We start from the raw sequence: 14308 nt of genomic DNA on the forward strand, positions 1-14308 counted from the left end.
AGAACTCCCACTGCATTCAGTGGGAGCAGAGTCAGTCCGACAGGAAGCCCTTCTGAAAATCCAACTATAAACGTACTTTATGCGGTTACATGCGGACTGTTTGCTTTCAGCATTTGTCCAGGCCTGGACAATAAAAATAAGGTTTGTTAACATCACTTTTCTTTACAGAGGAGTCCCATTTGGCCATATTCTGCCACTCTTACGATGAGTAGCAACTTACTTCATAAGCAGCCCCATTGCACTGAATGGGATTATTTGAGGCATCAAGTACCACTCAGAGGCAACGCATGGGGGCGGGACATGGGGGCCACGTGCCCCACCCACATTTCTTGCTTGACTTGTACTGAGCATGCTCAGTTCCACTGCTGAAGCCAGGTGCCCTCACATTATCGGAAGGCACTGGTGGTCTCTGGTACCACTTCCTATGAGAAAGGGTAGTAGAAGATGGCCATTCACAGTCGTTTTCACTTAGAACGATACAGCAACCAGGAAGGGGGGGAGTGTCTGTTTATTAGAAAATCTGTTTTCCTGGGAATAAAATATAATTCTTGAAACCTACATGTTAGTTTTGTCAAATCTTATTTTAACAAATAATCTATGTTTGGGGGTTAAATGTGACCCAAGATTGTCCCTTTGCCTGGGAAAAATCATAGACATTGTAATAAACTCAACTGAGAAAGCATTCTGAGATATTATCTGTAGCAAGTGGGGACTGACAATTTCCTGGGACACTGAGAGTTACTACTAGGCAATACATATTCTTCTAACCACTACACACGCACAAGGATTCAAAACTAATTTGAATCCTTTGCCATGTCTTTGCTAATGAACAAATTTAAGAAAGAAACCCTGTGTTTCGGTTGATTTTATACACGGCTTTCTAGGTGTAAGAAAAGATTATACTGGTCTGCAGCATAACTGCGTAGAACAAAGCTACATACAACACACACAGGGGAGCTCCTCAGGGTGCCACCACTAGAACCCAGTCACAGGTACGGGTGAGAGTTCACTGGATGGTGCTTTTTCCCAAATCAACTGGTTGGAAAACGTGATCCAGTTGGAATCAAGTTGACCCCAGGATTTACACTATTGTTCACACATTCCTATTAATGTCCAATGGAATATAAATGTCCTATTTTAATAAATTTTTCTGCCGAAGAGAATAACGAATTTCCTCTCCTCCACCTTATTAGTCGTATTTTATTTTATTTTTTTACATTTCGGTTGGAATATTTGACACCTGCCTTCGGCATTATGGGTAAAAAGCTCAAGAATCTCTGGAATTATGGCTGCAAAAAAAAGGTAGATTGCTGGCAGAAGAGTGTCACTTAGAGGTCAAAAATACACGCTGCAAGTATTTTCTTCAGTAAATGTTCACTACTTTATCTCTAAGGCACACGCTCTGTCTCTCTCTGGGAACACGTCAGTTCCAGACTCCTCCCCGCTGCCCAAATCCAAGTACCTCGTCACGCCCAAAAGGCTTGGTTCTGAGAGCACATTGTCTAACGAGAGACCCCCGCAACTGACAAGCCTGCGGGAGAGCCAAGGGCAGTGCCCGATCCCACTGGATACCTCCTTGTGTAAAGTGCGAGAGTATTGCTTTGCCACAGCCTGCCGGGGAACGAGAAGGACTGTGCCGCAGCCTATCCTGCCAGAGCTGTGTAAGGCTGCGAATCAGACGCTGCAGGGAACTAGACAGGAGCGGGATGTCTTTTGAAATGTCTGCACATGAAAGCACTCTGTCCCGGTGCTGGTTTCACAGCCCCTCCCGTCGTCAGCGCAAAGCACGGGGGCGTCCTGTCAGCATTCCGCCTGGCGCCGTCCATGCTGGGAAAGGAGCACAGGGCGGGAGGCCCGTTTCCCCACAAGCTTGGCGGCTCGCTGTCATTATGGGGAGAGCGTTTCCCCCACGAGTGACTCTTGTGATTCACTTTCCCCCTTTCAGGATGGCTTCAGAGTCAGACAAACACAGGGGATGGGTCATGATTCTCGACTAAATGAACACACAAAGGGAGGAAGGAAGGTAGGAGAGGGAGCGAAGGGGAGGGGAGAGCGCACATCCTCAGACGAAGATCTGAATCCTGTCCCGGATAGTCTGCCTGCAGATGGGGCAGACAGTCAGGGCCTCGCTGCACTCAAGGCAGGAGCCATGTCCGCACTGGAAGACCAGTTTGATTTGGTTGTCGATGCAGATAGGGCAGGTGATGCGCTCCTCCATCTGGCGGTAGCGGCTCTGTAGCTCCTCCATCAGCTTCCGCTGGTCCGTGGGCTCGGCACTGGGGCTGCATTCCACCTCTGTGCTGTCTGTGGGGAACAGGAAGCAAGTTAGTGGCTGGGGACTCTGCCTATTTCCTCTGCAAGCACCTTCCAATGCACTCCCTGTCCCTGGGAGCACTAATTAACTCTCTGACTAGACAGCTGGAGAGAAGTATTTCGTGAAAAGGTGGCTAGTGCTTCTCTCTCCTTTGGTTTGTTGCTGAGCTGTTAAGGGACAGCGGCCTCAAGGGGCGTATAAATCGTATTCTCTGAGATGTGCATCCTCCCTCATCATTCCAGAAGCTGCTGCCACTGCCTGGAAGTAGAGAAAAGTGCAGTGCTAGCAAAGAACTGGGCACGCTGCTCCTCAGTAACTGGTCTGCGACGTGTTATGGCACTGCATGCCCTCGCCTCACTGAGTTTAAATTCCTGTCTGCAGTACTGCTTCAGCTCTCTGCTCTAGCTTTCCAGGCTATAGATTCAGAGATGTGAAAGTTGGTAGAGAGCATTATAACCCCTCCTGCACAACACAAGCCATAGAATTCAAGAGGGTAATTTAATCCTCCTTACTTGCAAAGTTCAACAGAGGAGAACTTGTAGAGACACTTGGTTCTAATTCAGATGAGATGAAAGCTCCATGTACTGGGCAAATTCCAGCTAAGATAAGTAAATTCCACCTGGTTTCAGCTAGACACAATACTATTCACATTCTGTTCCTAAACAACTAGGTCATGTTGCTGTGTGCTTTTAAACAGATGCCCTGATTCACCCCAGAGGTGGTTGCATTCCAGTGGTAGGTGAAGTGACCACATCAATTAAGTTTACATAAGAACATAAGAATGGCCATACTAAGTCAGACCAAAGGTCCATCCAGCCCAGTATCCTGCCTGCCGACAGTGACCAATGCCAGGCGTCCCAGAGGGAGTGAACCTAACAGGTAACGATCAAGTGATCTCTCTCCTGCCACCCATCTCCACCCTCTGACAAACAGAGGCTAGGGACACCATTCCTTTTAAGTGTGTAAGGAATTTTGGGATGAAGTTAGGGATAAATGGTGAGGCCCAAGCCGGCTGACTTCCTGCTGATATGCTCAAAAGCCTGACTGCTTCCATAAATCTCTTTGCTGCAACAGACTGGAATCTTCACAGGGATTCCAACTCGGGGAGGGGGGAGCCATTATATTTTCCTGCATTCTATATGGCTGAAGAATGCTGCAGTAACAGGACACTCCTGCCTATGGATGCTCCTAGGGAGGATTTCTGCCCTGGCTAGCAGTGTACGTCTAGCTCATGTGACAAATTCTTGGCTCCTCTATACTTCCATCAAGGCAGCCAGTTGGCATCAGGCCCATTTGCAAGATCACAGCCTAGTGCCACCCAAATCAGCAGCAGCATTTTTTGTCCTCAGTACCTCTGCCAGAGGGGTGCAGATACACCCACTCCCATGTGTCCTGTTTGCCAGCACTGCAGCAGGCGCCATGGGTGAACTCCATGGCTGGCAGGAGCCTGCTGCCCCATGGCATGGAACCAGCATGCGGCCTTCATTACAGTATTCCCTGTGTGGGAGATTGAATTATGGGAATGGAAGGCACTCCCTGTATAAAACTGCAGAGATCCAGGCTAAGGTAGAAGAGGAATTCCATCAAAAAAGAGTCAAACCTAACTGCCCTGGGACCAACCCCAACCCCACTTACCTGGCTCCCATAAGGTGACTTAGGTTAAAATGCCTTTAAAGCACAAGGGCAAAGCTAGGCTCTTGCATGTTACAAGCTTTCCTTGATCACAAATTTTCACTGTGAAGTCTCTACTGGTGCAAGGGGCTGGACGGACGTCTGCTATCGATTCACAGCACAGGCAGTGGCAAGGCGCAAACACACTGCCCTGCCAACGAGGCCCCCTGTGCTGGCCTGTAACAGCTGCCTCTAAAGAGGAAAGACAATTCACCAGTGGCATCTCTGCTGAGACTAGCTGTGAGGTGATGGCTGTGAGAGCACTGCAAGACAGGCTGAGAATGCCCTCTGTACGCTAATGTCACCGAGATCAAGCAGCCATCAGTTGGGCTGTAGCCTAAATAAACATTCAGAGGGGCCTTTTCTATTCAAAGCCATGGACAACAAGAGCAACCTACCTTGCTTGAGTTTTTTGGTTATTGTCACTTGACATTTGATGCACTTCTTCATCCTCCTGGAGCATTCTACCGGGGGCAGGAAAAGGAGAGAGATTTCAGCTAAACCCAGTGGTGCTTGAATGAGCCCAAAAGCAAAGAGGACACACAAGGGCATCACATTTTTAAACGATCCAAGAATCGCCTGGACTGTAAGAGACGGTCGTTGTCTGCATGGAGCTGAGAATCTCCCTGAGCTACATGCTAGTCCTGTCACTTCAGCTGCCCCTTCCCCAGAGCTTCAATGCAACAGCCCAACTCTTTAGCAGCTGCATTACCACAATGGCCATTATAACCTCGCCCTCCCAGACTCAAATCCCCGCATAACAGCTGCAAAACGGTCCCGTACTCTGACAGGAATGGATGGGGCTCTCACACCTGCTCCTAACCGAACTCTGCAGCCAGACGGAGGGACCCAGCGGAGATAACGGACTTGCTGATCTGTTAATATAATTCAAAGGGAAGCAGAAGACAAAAGCCAGAGAGGGTGGGGGTGGGGGAATCCCTTGGAAATGGTTTTGTTGGAGAAAACATTGCTGGCTGGAACTTGACCGTCTGCCACTTCCTTCTGAACCATCCAGAGCAGCTGCCTCGGGTCCCAATCCAGTAGGACAGCAGGAACTTCCATGACTTTAGGGTGTCACATCTAAAAGGCCATTGCAGGAATAGCCCTGGGGTTGCTCTGGTGAGAGCCCAACAGTCCCATCCCAAGATGCTCCCCAGACAAGGGGAATGGGAAGGTGGAGTCAACACCGGCAAAGGAACCAACAGGAGCGACCTACCTTCACACACGATGCTGTGCTGACACGGGATGAAGTGAATGAGCAAAGCCAGCTCAGAACAGACCAGGCACTCGGACGGGGCCGCCATGCTGGGCACGCTGAGGTTGGTCATTGTGTTGGGGGTGGTGTGCACTCTGCGCAGGCTGCAGGTCACCACAGAGCTGTCTGAAGAAATCTGCTCATCCCTGCAACCACCACATAGAATTAGTGACCTTGCTGGCTGCGGCACCATCCCGCACACAGAAGGATGCTCAGCAGCTCTCCCCAATGGCCTTATCATGGCAGGGACGGGTATGGACAAATGCTTCAGAGCCACACAACAGGCCAAATCCACAGCCAGCGCAAGTCTATGAAGTTCCATTGACTTGGACAGAGCTGCCTTTGTTTACGTCAGCTGAGGATCTAGCCCAAATGCATGAGGGTGAGGGGAGAGAGGGAGTGGAAGGTACCTGCGCAGGATATAACACTTCTTATGGATGAGAACGGTGGGCTCCTGCCAGCACAGCCATCAGCAGTGCAAAGTCAGCGAGCTGGGATATTTAGCAAAGGCAGCCCCTTTGGTTACACCGCTCTCGTAAGCACACGGGACAGGCCTGACCTCAGTGCCTGCATCTGAACCCCAGAGAGTCTGGATTCTGAGCCAGACCCTGACCTCAGTGGCATGACTCCTGAATCCACAACATTCCCTGTAACTTTGGGGAAGTTTGGATTCAACTCCACAGTCAAACTGCCCAGACCCCCTATAGCTTTGGATTCTTGTCCGGCGTCTCATCGCAACTTTGTGGAGCCTAGACCAAGACACCCTTGAGCTTCGGGGAAGATCCTGAGGCAAGTATCACCAATACAGCCCACCTCCACTCTGTGTCGGCAGAGGAAAAAAAAACCAGACAGGCTGGTTTTGGTATAGAGGAAGGCTGCCCTTAATTAAATCTGCCCCTCCATTCTGGAGCAGCTGCCTGAGTACAAAAGACATAACGTAAATCAGAGGATTTACTGAACTGGTAAACACCATCTATCTTTTTCTCATGGCATTATTTAAACTTGACAGGTCTAAGATGGCATCTGTCACATGATGAGCCACTGCCAAGTTAAATCATATTCAAGTCCCCATGCAGAGGACGCAGAATGGTTCTGTTAACCCTTGGGCATCTGATTCTTTCTGTGCTTTTCCAATAGCCAGCTCCCATTCTAGTAGACACTAACAGCATGGATGCTCTTTCCTAGTTATCCTATATATATCAGCGGTGTGCGAATGGAAGGGGCCAGCGGAGGAACAATCACATTGTTGATGGAATCTACCTGTCTTGGGCTACTGCTAAGTCATCCCCTCTGAAGAGGATTCACCTCCTCCCCGTTTTTGAATGCAACAAATTCGAAACGTTTTCATGGGGTGAAATGTTCCCTAACTGCTTACAGGGTTTTATTACACACAGACATGCCTCCCCTGTTCTCCATTGAGCAAAGCTAATCCAGCAGAGGGAAGAAAGTGGATACATGCTAAAATCACAAAACTAAGGAATTCACAGATTGTACTAAGATGAGCCCAAACCCCAAACATTTACCCAACCCTTGCTCATTTCCAGAGGTTCGGGATGCAAATAAGTAGGGCCCTACTAAATTCACGGCCATGAAACACATGTCATGGACCCTGAAATCTGGCCTCCCACCGTGAAATCTGAACTTGTGCGCTTTTACCCTATACTATACAGATTTCACGGTCGAGACCACTGTTTCTCAAATTGGAGGTCCTGACCCAAAAGGGCATTGCAGGGGAGTTACAAAGTAATTTTGGGCGGGGAGGTTGCAGTATTGCCACTCTTACTTCTGCACTGGACTTTAGAGCTGGGCGGCGAGAGAGCAGTGGCTGTTGGCCGGGTGCTCAGGTCTAAAGGCAGCACCCCGCCAGCAGCAGTGCAGAAGTAAGGGTGGCAATACCATACCAGGCCATCCTTACTTCTGTGCTGCTGCTGGTGGCAGCTCTGCCTTCAGAGCTGGGCTCCCGGCCAGCATCTGCTGCTCTTCAGCTGCGAAGGCAGTGCCGCTGCCAGCAGCAGCACGGAAGTAAGGGTAGCAGTATCGCAACCCCCCTACAATAACCTTGCAACCCCCCACAACTCCTTTTTGGGTCAGGACAACACAACATCACGAAGTTTCAGATTTAAATAGCTGAAATCATGAAATTTACTATTTTTAAAATCCTATGACCGTGAAATTGACCAAAATGGACCGTGAATTTGGTAGGACCCTACAAATAAGAAAGAATTCTGATGACAACCACCAGTAGTTTCAGGTCTGATGCACCAAAACCCAAACAATAAGGTTTTGCAGAACGGGAACCGAAGGCCAAGCCATTGACGCTGTTCTCCCTATGGGGGTATCAGACAGATTTGCTCATCTGTTTCACTTATCAATTTAAAGATGGACATTGTCCAGCTACAGGGACTTCCAGAACCCAACCTTGACATGGCATTTGGGGTTCACTGCCTTCTGTACTTCACTTGGATCCTGTGATTAGTAGATTAAGAGTGAAACAAAACCCCAAACTGCACTGCACGACAGAGGTCAGCTCCAATGATCTGATGTTCAGAGACCAATAGGGTGAAATTCACCTCTGTGCAGAGAGCCCATGTAAACGGTGCACAGGCCCTGTTACAGGGCCAAATGACACCCCATCCTGCAGTAAGAGGCTGGGCAGCTAAAATGCAGTTGTGTCTCTTTATTCAAAGTCAGGCTGCTGAGTTTATCCAAGTATCACTAATCTGCTACATCCTCCTCCTCTGCGAGCGGCAGAGGACATCCTGGAACCCAACAAGCCGCCAGAAACACATTGCCAGCAGTGTCCAAACAGGAGAGGCTCAGACCTCGTATACATGGTACCAGAGTTCTTTTGCTGGTCTAAGCTTATACCAGTTCCCCAAATGAAAGAACACCAACAAAAGGGTTTTTTGCCAGCATAAATGTGTCTACACTAGGGCTTTCGGCAGCATAGCTACATGGGTTAGGGACGTGACATAGCTATACCATCAAAACTTTTAAGCATCGGCCAGGCCCCAGACTGGCATCCGGGAGATATCAAAGGCTGACAGGTCCTGAGGGAGACCACCAGCCAGTTCTTCCAGAAGACACTGATTCTGCAAGGCAGTCACAAAAGATCAGTTCCCACTGAAGTCAATGGCAGCTGAAGGTGCCCCTCAGTCTGCTCTGCAGGGTGTGGGTCTGGCATGGCTAGCACCTACAGGTTTGGGGTTAGGAAGTGGTCCCACTGTGTAGCCTACCTGAATTTCTGGGAGAAGTTCTTGATGATCTGGACTATCCTTCCATCTGCAATGAGATCCAGGGGAGACTTTCCCCTGTGGTTGGCGTAATTAATATCTGCTCCTTCCTGTGCTAGGAAACATGCAATCGCAGCACCAACATTCAGCTCTACATTTCCAAGGAAGCCTGAAGCCTGGAGCTAAGAGAGGGGGAGAAAGGGTCTCTGTTAAGGCACTTAGAAACCTGGCTATGGGTCAGAACCCAGAAAACCAGCCTCACTTCTCGAGCTTGCAATTTGCAGGTGCAAAGAGCTGCAGCTGTAATTTTGCACCCCTTATTTGTTAACACAATCAGATACTTAGATGTCTAAGTCACATACTTATTTTTACTACAGTAGTGCCTAAAGGCATCAGCCAAGATCGGGCCCCATTGTGCCAGGTGCTGCACATTCTTGTATTAAGAGAGAGTGATCTAAATAGATGAGACAGACAAAAGGTGCAAGAAGGGAAGGATTATCACCCTCACATTACAGGTGGGGATCTGAGGCACAGAGAGATTATGTGACTCAACCAAGGTCACACAAGGAGACTGGGAACTGAACCCTGATCTCCTTAGTCCCAGTCCAGTGTGTTAACCACAAGGCCTTCCATCTTCTCATAGTTAGCCTGCCAACAACTTACATGTACAATTTTTCAGACATAAAACTAGTGACTCATTTAGTGCCAGGCTGAAGAACAGGGTCTAACTGTTGGTATTTGCAATTCCCATCACAGTAAAGGGGGCGGCGTTGGCGGCAGTGGAGAGTATGAGCATTACAGGGAGAAAACCACAGCAGATGGCTCATTAGTTTGGCAATCGCTTATAAAAACTGACACACAGCAAAGCACCTAAGCTCTGCACTACTCTAATGAGACATGAGGGGTAAGGGAAGGAAGCAGCCTGGTCAAATCCATCCATGTCAAGATGAGGGTAAAGTATCGGGAGGACAGTATTGTGGGTAAGGCATGGGACTGAGACTCAGGACACCGGGGTTGCATTCCTGACTCTGCCACCAGGTCACTTTTCATCTTGGGAAAATCCCTTCCCCCACTGGGCCTCAGTTTCCCCACCTGTGAAATGACGATAACAGCTGATGCAGAGAAGGCTCAGTTTGTTAGATTTGTGAAGATGCTGGCTGGCTTTGTAAGAAATGAAACATGAAGTGCCAATTTCACACACATCCCCGACAGACCCTCTATTTTACAACTCTACCAACATGACCCAATTTAGCTTTGCCTTTCTACGCTGCGCTGAAGTCCGAGTGCTAAATTCAGAGCATGTCTGAGTGGCACCGGATTAGGCTGGCAGGCTATCTGTCAGCTTGTTGAGCTAGAAGGTTTGCTGCAGATAAGTCCAATGATAGAAGTCTGATCTACTACACCGAGAGGCTTAAAATATGGAAATGTAATTCAGCTCTCGGGATTCCCCGGGGGTTTGGCCTGGAGACTTCTCAGAACAGCCTGATAACAGAGGAAGTCTGTGCTGTATCCCATCCCTCAGACCCTTGTTCTGTCACCAATTCCCTTTGGGTTTTGGATTGAAAGCTCTTGGCAGAGCTAGTCACAGCACAGGCAAGCAGGATTTCCCCCTCCCACCCGCTGCTCTGATGGCCAAGCTCTCAGACGCAGGCCTCCTGAGATTAGACTCCTGGGCCTCCTGGGATCCGAGACAGGCGACAAAGCTGCATTGCACAGAGGCAACGCAAACACATTTCCATTACAAGGTACATTAAGGACACTACATTAAAGCTTCAGGGATGAATAGTTAGTGGATGGAGTCCCAAGTGGCAGCTATTTAGGGGGAGGGGGACAGGGAAGGTCCCAGCCTTCTTAGATTATTGGATGCAACATTGCATCCCAGAGGAATATCCACTGGCTGGCCCATTAGGTCATGTGCATGCTGCAGAACAGAATGGACTGTCTGAATCTCAGCACGCTCCCGCCTCGTTAGCAGCTGGTAACGCCATCCGCTGGCCCATCTGAAATGAGTGCAGGGGTCTCAGGCCAGGCCTCAGCAGAGAGGCGTCTACACCACAGAAACCACCACTGCTCTTTGCACCCTAATTCCCAGTCACAGCACAGAGGCCAGGACTGAATGGGTCACGGAGACTAAACTGCCCCCCATGCCTGGGCGATGGTGCCCCCTCCACGCTGAGCACGTTACCAGCTGTGGGGCGGTGCACATGGGAGTGTACCTATTCTGCAAATGGAAGGGATGTTATTTGACAAGGCTGAATAGTAGCAGTTCCCTGCAGAATGGAGGGGCGGGGGGGAAAAGTAATCGCCGGCTTTAAAAAGGAGTGTGTCTAGGCCTAATCCAGAGCCCAGGGAAGTCAATGGAAAAACTCCCATTTCCTTTCAAGGGCTTTACATCAGGGCCTATAAAATTCGAGAGGCAGGAGTTGTACATTTAGACTGTCGAAGCCCCCGGAGGAATCTGAGGACACAATCCGATTTACAGTAATGGAAACTGGGCATCCAAAACCATTAAGACAGCTTTGAAAAATCTCTGCCGGCAGTATTAGCTACTAGGGCCTGCAGCGCGGCAGTCCCAAAAGCTAGTCAGCCCCTCTAAAAAGAGCTCAGTGAGTTACTAGAAACCTGCCCCCTTCGCTCATGTTCCCAGACTGGTAGAATAAGGAGTGAGGACTGATTGACAGACTGCCTGTGTCTAGCAAAAAGCGGGATGCTGGCACTGGGCTCTGATTACCGCATCAGCAATCAGCCTCTGCCCTGCTGGGGGGACATATTTGTGCATTCTGTACCACCCACTGGAGTCATCAGTTCTCGCAATCAAAGCTGGTGCCATGGGATACAGCAAGCAAACGAACGGAAGAGGTGGAATTTTCAGAGCAGATCTGAGTAGGATGCGGGGAGGGGAGAAACAGGCAGTTTGGCGCAGTGTGCAGAACTGCATTATGCCAATTTGTTGGTTTTCTAATCATTTTAAATTACATTTGAACTTGATGTCAGATTTTTAAATTTGTCAAATTACCTTTGCACTGGAATAATTCTCATCTCACCCACACTGCGCACACAGCTTCCGCTGTAAATTGGCACACAAGTGTAGATGTACCTAAACAGGTGATGGAGCAGTTTGAAGGGCTAATTTTATGCCGAAACCTTTGCAGGAGAGCTGGGCTAAGCTTCCAGTGGCTGACATGCCCCGTCCTCTTGATTTGAGGCCTAAGGATCAAGTTTTCCCAAGTTCAGATCAAGCAATAAATTCAGCCCTGAAGCAATTACAACTGAAGTCGGCCATGTGACACCAGGGACAAGTTTGGGCCAGAGAGAGAGCAGGCATGCTGAAAAGCAGCTTTTCCACTGCACTTGTCGCCTTGCAGGACAACAGTCCCTGAAGTATGGTTGGTGGTGCCCTGCAACGTTCCCCCCCTCCTAGCGTGTTTGTTTTGCAAGCGGGAACTGTAAGAGGGAAGCCTCCAGGCCTTCAGAGCACGTGCCTACAAGATCTACAGCAAGAGGTGGAATGCTGGGAAGCAATTACTTCAGTCTCCAGCTCCTCCTCACCAAGGGGAAGGGGAGATGAGGGAAAGATGCGAAACAGCCAAACTCCCCTGCTCAAATTCCACTGCCTCTCACACCTTTTGCCCCAAATGGAGTGAAATCAATGACTGGGGGGGACGGGCAATTCTGGCTCCATTGACACTAATGAGTGTGTTGCCATTGACTTCAATGGGGCCAGGATTTTACCCAGGATTTTCAACAGGGAGTGTGATATACTCTCTCTCATGCCCCTGGATGGAGCTAAGGTGACAGATTAAAACTACCCCCTGGCTTGGATACGATGTAGGCCACATGTAAACAGAGTCTTGTTCCCTACCCAGCTACTTTCACACCATGCGGGGGTTATATTCTTAGTACCATCCAACAGGAAAAGGGAGTCAATGCGGAACAGTCTATGAACTACGGCCAGGACTCCTGGCTCTGCTACTAGGGCCAAGCCACTTCCCCTCTCTCTGCCCCATCTGTAAAATGGAGCGTGAGATACTGATGCAGCTCTTAGGGGCACAGTGGAGGAGTTCACGGCTGAGCGCCAAGTATCATAGGACTCAGAGATGGAATAAGAACCCTTCGGTCACATCCAGCCCTTCTCCCCTTGATCAAGGCTGGGTCATTCCCTACAAACACATTCCCAAGTGCTTAGTACAGTCTAGTTTTAAAGGACTCCCCCCATTTCCCTCAGGAGACTGCCACCCACCCTAACTGTCTGTCAATGGACCTTCCGACGCCGCAAGGCACTCCCCTGGTGCAGCACTGTTTCTTCTCTCTCTCACCTTGGAAAAGAGGGACAGTCCCTCCCCCCCTTCCTGTTCCTCGGCCATGATTGACATCAGCTGCTGCCGTTCCAAGACAATGTGCATGGCCGTGTCTCCGTCCTCGTCCTCGGCGTTGACATCGCTGCCTTCGCGTACCAGCAGCTGCACCAAGTCCATGTGCCCCTGGGTGACTGCCAGGTGCAGGGGAGTCTGGTTCCGGCTGTTCCTGAGGTTGACATCACAGCGACCCTTAAAGGAGAGAAAAACACTCAGCGGAGAAATAGCAGCAGAGTCCCAGGACCACCCCTGTTGAACACTAGTTGCATGGCACAGGGAGAAAACCTGGTTTATCAATTCCATCCCCATGCAAATGCAGTGTAGGGGGGACCCAAATGGGGGCAGCAAACAGATCCTACTCTTCATCCTGGCCCCAAGGTCCAGAAAGCCTCGACAGTCAGGTGATGCAGTGGTTACTGCAAGGGAACAAGTGCATGGGACTCTTCTCCTGGCTGGTAATGATCTGGAGGTGACAGCTAGTAAATTACTTGACACCGGCCAACTGAAGGCCTGGAACAGGTCCAGACAGTCATAGACCAGCTCCTAAACTCTACAAAGCAAGACTGAGTCCTTGTGTCTTTTGCTTCAGTTTCCCTCAAGCACTCAGACCGCTGAGGGAGTAATAGGAAAATCTCTCTAATGCCAGGAGACAGGATGCAGCAAACACGCAGCTAGCCTCTCCTGAAAGGATACCCTGTTAGAAGGCTCAACAGTCATTTTGCCAGCACTGGGTCTGCAGAGGACAGCGCTGGTGAAGAATCAGAATGCACTTCAAACTGAAACTGGCTTACCACTGGGGACTACACCAGACCTAATAAAATCACCCTAATACTTTGCATTACACAGTGTCCCCTAGAGATCTCTGTGGCAACAAATATTGATTCATAAAGTCACTGAATCCCTATGAGGCAGAGGTACCCATCATTGCAGAGGTGGAGGAACAGAGGCACAAGCACAACAAATCAGAGTCTGAAACAAAACCCAGGAGTCCTGAACTCCAGCCACCACTTTCTCCAAAGCTAGAACTAGATCCCAGGGTTGAAACCCTGCCCCCACCAAAGTCAACGGCAAAACTCCAATTTACTTCCTGACTTCCGGTCCCCTACTTTCACCATTAGAGAATACTGTCCCGAGGGGCAGGAATAGCACCTTGGAGTCAGGGCTCCTAGTCCCCTTTGATCCAAGCTGCAATACTCTACTCCTAGCCAGAACTTGCAGCAGTTGCCCTAGTGATTCCTAGTCCCTCTGCTCTATGCTCTGGACATGGCTCCCTTCCTTTTAGACTCACACCCAGAGAACTGGCGATGACCCGAAACATGAACTTGCCACTTCTCATGCAAGTTATTTACCTCTCTGATTAAAATTTCTGCTACTTCTATGTGGTTATTGAGGGCAGCAAGATGCAGGGCGGTGAAGCCATCTTCCTTTTTAGCATCAACCAACTGCCGGGCTCGTGCCAGAATCTTCTTTATGGCTCTGG

The 14308-nt window shown here is 49.5% G+C and overlaps 1 protein-coding gene across 3 annotated transcripts in view; it reads right to left on the reverse strand.

Moving 5' to 3' along the window:
- Window positions 1-1184: 1184 nt before the first annotated feature.
- The window catches only part of MIB2 (MIB E3 ubiquitin protein ligase 2), a 94380-nt gene continuing 81256 nt past the window's right edge, over window positions 1185-14308 (reverse strand). For all 3 annotated transcript variants that reach the window (XM_039509046.1, XM_039509047.1, XM_039509045.1), the window contains 6 exons: window positions 14178-14304; window positions 12790-13020; window positions 8477-8655; window positions 5202-5386; window positions 4384-4449; window positions 1185-2304 (listed from right to left, as the gene is read on the reverse strand). In XM_039509046.1, coding sequence (XP_039364980.1) covers window positions 2063-2304; window positions 4384-4449; window positions 5202-5386; window positions 8477-8655; window positions 12790-13020; window positions 14178-14304 — 1030 coding nt within the window. In that variant the 3' untranslated portion in view covers window positions 1185-2062. The remainder of the gene's footprint in view (window positions 2305-4383; window positions 4450-5201; window positions 5387-8476; window positions 8656-12789; window positions 13021-14177; window positions 14305-14308) is intronic.

This window comes from Mauremys reevesii, linkage group 21, assembly GCF_016161935.1.
Source record: "Mauremys reevesii isolate NIE-2019 linkage group 21, ASM1616193v1, whole genome shotgun sequence".
Classification (NCBI taxonomy): Eukaryota; Metazoa; Chordata; order Testudines; family Geoemydidae; genus Mauremys; species Mauremys reevesii.